The 5,175-nt window shown below is 41.6% G+C and overlaps 1 protein-coding gene across 1 annotated transcript in view; it reads right to left on the minus strand.

Moving 5' to 3' along the window:
- The window catches only part of LOC122546481 (procathepsin L-like), a 5,995-nt gene extending 3,110 nt beyond the window's left edge, over positions 1 to 2,885 (minus strand). The window contains exons 1-2 of the mRNA XM_043685182.1: positions 2,785 to 2,885; positions 467 to 569 (exon numbers count right to left, since the gene is read on the minus strand). Coding sequence (XP_043541117.1) covers positions 467 to 569; positions 2,785 to 2,836 — 155 coding nt within the window. The 5' untranslated portion in view covers positions 2,837 to 2,885. The remainder of the gene's footprint in view (positions 1 to 466; positions 570 to 2,784) is intronic.
- Positions 2,886 to 5,175: the final 2,290 nt, after the last annotated feature.

Consider the following 5,175-nt stretch of genomic DNA (forward strand, 5'->3'; position numbering starts at 1 on the left):
CTAGTGACAAGTGATTCGAGCTTTGTCCTTGTTTCCCTGTGAACAGGTTGTACAGTTAGGTTTGGGTTCTGACTTTGCCGCCCATTTCCCCAGTAAATTGTCTTTTGTTGTGTATAGCTGTTAATTTTAACCGTATGTTTGTAATTTGTACTGGTAAGTTTAAAAAATGGTTGTGATTCAGGGATAATGACACTTTGATGCCTGCCTCTGTATGAAGCAATCCTTCAGTCAAGAACCGTACATTTATAAGTGCAGCGTTACCTAGTGATGGGATACCTGCCTCAGACGGTTTTTTAGATATCATCTCAGACAGCACAACCATTAAGCATTCACTTCCAGATAAACACAGTGTTACGTGCTCGCTGAACAGATACATAGGTTGCAGCACAAAGACAGGAAATTCATTCCATGTCACGGTCCCTTCTCCGTCTGTGATCAGGTGTTTGTTATTTCATAGAGTACGGACCTGTTTTTCACCAGCCAATAGTTCATTCCATCCTCAATTCCAAAACCAACCACCAGCACTTCATCGGTTACATATCCATTGCAATTTTCATCATAGTAAACTCCTGTAAGGAGACATATTAAATGGTTTATCTGTGAAATATTTAATTCGTGTTAATTTAGCTTTGATTAATGAACACTGACATGTCTGTTTTTACTAATTGTCTTCAAATTGACCGTCCTCACACCGCACCATTACATCTGTTGACTTTAATCAATGTTTCCCAATGACATCGCCTCTGCTATTTTCACTTCCTCTCGGCACATCTTTCAGAGTCATAGAGTTTTATAGCGGAGACATGCTTCGATCCTTCGATCGAAATCGTCCATGCTGAGCACATATCCTCAACCAATCTCCGTCCTATTTTCCAGCACTTGGCCAATATCCCTGCGAACCATTCCTGTTCATGTACCCATCCAGATGCCTTTTCTAATGTTGTATTTGTATCACTCTCCACACTTTCTCTGGTATTTCATTCCAGACACGTACCATGTTCTGTGTGAAAACATTGCTCCTCAGATAACTTTTAAATCTTTCCCTTCTCACCTTAAACGTATGGTCTCTAGTTTTGGACTCTCCTTCTCTTTATTCGTCCCATACCCATCATTGTTTATGAACCTCCACAAGCTCACACTTCAGTCTCTCTCGTACCAGCGAACAAGGCTGCAGCCTTCTCAGCCTCGGGCGAAAGTGAGGACTGCAGATGCTGGAGGTCAGAGTCCAGATTAGACTTATGCTGGAAATGCACAGCAGGTCAGGCAGCATCTGAGGAGCAGGAAAATCGACTTCATCAGGAAGGACTTTTGCCCAAAACTTAATTTTCGTCCTCTTCAAATGCTGCCTGACCTGCTGTGCTTCTCCAGCAAAACTCTAAGCTGGACTCAATTCAGCATTACTCAAACCCTCAAATACTTCAACCCTTGCTAAGTCCTTGTAAATATTTTCTGGATCCTTTCAAATTTAACAAAATGTTTCTTATCGCAGAAAGTTCAGACTTTAACATAAATTTCTAAAACTGGCCTTACCAATGTTCTGTGCAGCTGGAACATGACATCCCAAAGCATATACTCAATGCACTGACGAATGCTGCTTTCACTACCCTGTCTCCGTGTGACTCCAAAATCATGGAACTATGCACGTGGGCCCCGAGGTCTTTTTTTAAAATAACACTCCCTCAGGCCCTGAAACTTACTGCATACATTTCTTTACTTTCTTTAATTGTCTCCATTCCATTCCTGCTGGCACTGGACCACCATCCCTTTTCTTATTTAATTTCCTTGTTCCACCCAATCACACACTCTCTGTTTTCCAATTGAAGGTCCGACCTTGATTACATTCTTCCATTTTTTATAATTTTTGCTGTTGTTTTTATTTCGATGATTGATATAGTATCTTGCTGAGATTATTTTCGATGTCGAAATAATTTATCAGACATTTGCAGAACACACTGACTGTGGTATCTGACCGTGTGAAACATCGGTTTTCTGCCATGTGTGTTAACACATTCTGATAACGTACAAAATCCTACACCTGGAGTGATGAAGGAGCTCCACTCTGCAATCAGTATTTTCCAGTTTGTCTCCAATTGTGGGTTGTCCAGTAGAAGTGCTTTGTGATTTGAAATGTTGATGAAGTCAATAGGGAATAGTCCTGCACATGGAGACGACCTGTGTCATCATCACAAGGAAGCTGTGCAGGCGTCCACCTCCCTGTTCAGACCACCGTCTTTGCAAGTCATCTCGCGTTGCCACACGAGAGGAGATCAAGAAAAGAATAGAAACAGTTGATGAGAGAAGAGGTGGAGCAGAGAGTGAAGGACTCTCAGCAGGAGGCCAAGAGATTTCAAGTCGAAGGTACAGATACAGTGAGTGTAGCGTCTTCAGTTTACAATTCATAAAACGCTGACTTGTGCAGGCACTCAGCAGCACATCAGGACAGTTAAGCCTCACTATCAGTTCTCTTAGCTATAGCACAACGTTTTTAGCTATTTGCATTACTCTGAATGGGAGCAGGTCCATTTCTCATTACCATTCATGAGCTCAACTTGTAGCGTGGTCTAGCTTTAACTCGATGATATCTGACAGAATTGGACGGCATGTAACACGGGGGGAGTGCAGGCAGGAACAAGGGTTAGGGTTATGGTCCATGGTGAACTTTGCAGTAATATTTGTACCAAAATAGTGACAGTAAATGTGTCTGCAGATGTATGATTTCTAATACGTTTTCTTGAACAGTCGATAATCTGATTCAAAGACATCATCCAGTGCTCTGCGACTTACCTCCTTTATAATGTTGAAAGGATTTCAGACTTGCATTAATCACAACAGACATTGGTCCTATCTCTCTCACTGCTTGTTCCAATGCTGCCTCGCCTCCCGAAACCCATTTGCGGTCAGTGATTTTAGCAGCAATTTTATCAGGCTGAAATCTGCAGTAGCGTCCATGCTAAATTTTAAATAAAATGTTCAAAAGGAATACTCATTAAGATCATAATAAAGCTATTTTTTCTTTGCTTGACACTTTTCTGCATTCCGAATTTGGCAGCCAATTTATTTTCCCAAATCTGTGCGATATTTGTTCACTATTTGTTTAGAAAAAGGCACATTTTGCATGACTTAGCACGAAAACAAAGCGTTTGTTACAACTCGTCCACGCCGGTCACATATCCTGACGTATTGTAGTCCCATTTGCGACCACTTGGCCCTGAACACTTCCAATCCATAAACCCATCTCCGTACCTTTTTAATTTTGTAATTCTACCAGCCTCCGCCACTTCTTCAGGCAGGTCATTCCATACATACATGATCCTCGGCGCGAGACAGTTACATCTCAGATCATTTTTAGGGTTTTCTTGTGTCAAACCTAATATTTATTGCTCCAATTATTCGATACATTCTACAGTGAGACGAAGCAATGATATCACAAATGACTTGAAATGTGAGAAAATGAAAGAAAATGCACTTTGCCTTGACAACTCAATGTCCCAATCAAGCTCACCATCTAGTTAGCTCATACTGAAACTACATTAGAACGAGTTGAACCTCTTCACAGTTTTCGGTCGATTCATCTGAAACCTGTGATCATACAGTAGTGAAGTAAATTCTTCACATGCAGATAAACGTTTCCCAAACCGTCAATAATTATATCATTAGAGTCATTGGATTACAACTAATTAGTATTAGTCTCAGTACCTATTCAAGTATTTCCCCTTTCATCTTAAGGCTCTGCTCTCTCGATTTGGACTCCGATCCCATGGCTAAAACATTCTGCTCTTCACCCGATTCATGTATTTCATGATTTTACAAACCTTGATAATGTCACCCCTCAGCCTCTGTTCCTCCGCTTGGAGAAAAGCCCCAGACTATTCAGTCTCTCCCGATAACTGAAACCCAATCCCAGCAACATCCTTGGCAATATTTTCCGCACCCTGTGAAAGTTAACAACATCCTCCCTTTAACAGAGCAACCAAACGTGTGTACAGTTTTACAAAAGTGGCCTCGCCAATGTCCTGTACAGCTGCAATATGACGTCCCAAAAACCTGTACCAATGTTTTGAACAATAAAGGTAACTGTGCCAATTGCCTCCTTCACCATCCTATCTGTCCTCGGCTCTACTTCCAAGGAATTATACACCTGCAGCCCTCGGCTTCTCTGGAAATTCTTGCATGTTGGAAATGATGGAGTATATTGATTGTCTAAAGTATGGTCTCGATGCCCGTGTTTAAACGAAAATTGGAAAATTATAAATGTGGTGACTTTGCAGTGTGTTGCTACTGTCTGATGGAGTGAAGATTCTGGTCAATAGTTTTCAATTACTTCTCACCAATGTTGCAGTTACTTCAGTTTCAGGACACTGGGCAGGACATGATGCCAACTCTGCGTTGAGATTGATATTTGGAGTGATATCGAAATGGGTGGTTGTGTGTAGCAGGAGGAATTGCCACATACACCGAGATTTAATTCCAAAATGGATTAAAATGCAGTTGTGGCATTCTGTGTCAGCGTTCATTCAAATTTGGCTTGGAGAAGGTGTGATGAGCTGCCTTCCAGAACATTTGCAGAAATTTTGATTGGTACTATTCTGTTCGAGAGGGAGTTCAAGGCGTTTGACCCAAAGTCGGTGATGGAATGACAATACATTTCTGAGCAGGAATGGTGAGTGATTTGAGGGGATGTTGCAGGGAGTGATGTTAACTGTATCTACTACGGTCCTTGGCAGAAGTGGTCTTCGGTTTGGAAGGTTCTGTCTCCAGTCCATTGATCAACTTCACAGCTGTAGCTCGTGGATTGTATATACTGCTATCACTTTGTGATGATATTGGAGGGAATAATTATTTGTGGATTTGATGCCAAACAAATGGAGTGAATGTCCTGGATGGTGTCAAACCTACTCAGTGTCAAAACATAGAACACTGAACAGTGCAGCACAGTGCAGGCCCTTCGGACCCCAATGTTGTGCCAAACATTTATCTTGATCCAAGATCAACCTAAATACACACCTCTCAAATTGCTGCCGTGCATGTGCTTGACCAGCAGTCGCTTAAATGTTCTTAGTGCCTCTAACTTTAATACCAAAGCTAGCAGTGCAGTCCACGCATCAAAAACTCTTTGCAGAAATAACCTACCTCTGATATCTTCCCTTTACATTCTCCAGTGACCATAAACGTATG

Source organism: Chiloscyllium plagiosum, unplaced genomic scaffold (assembly GCF_004010195.1).
Source record: "Chiloscyllium plagiosum isolate BGI_BamShark_2017 unplaced genomic scaffold, ASM401019v2 scaf_73993, whole genome shotgun sequence".
Taxonomy (NCBI): Eukaryota; Metazoa; Chordata; class Chondrichthyes; order Orectolobiformes; family Hemiscylliidae; genus Chiloscyllium; species Chiloscyllium plagiosum.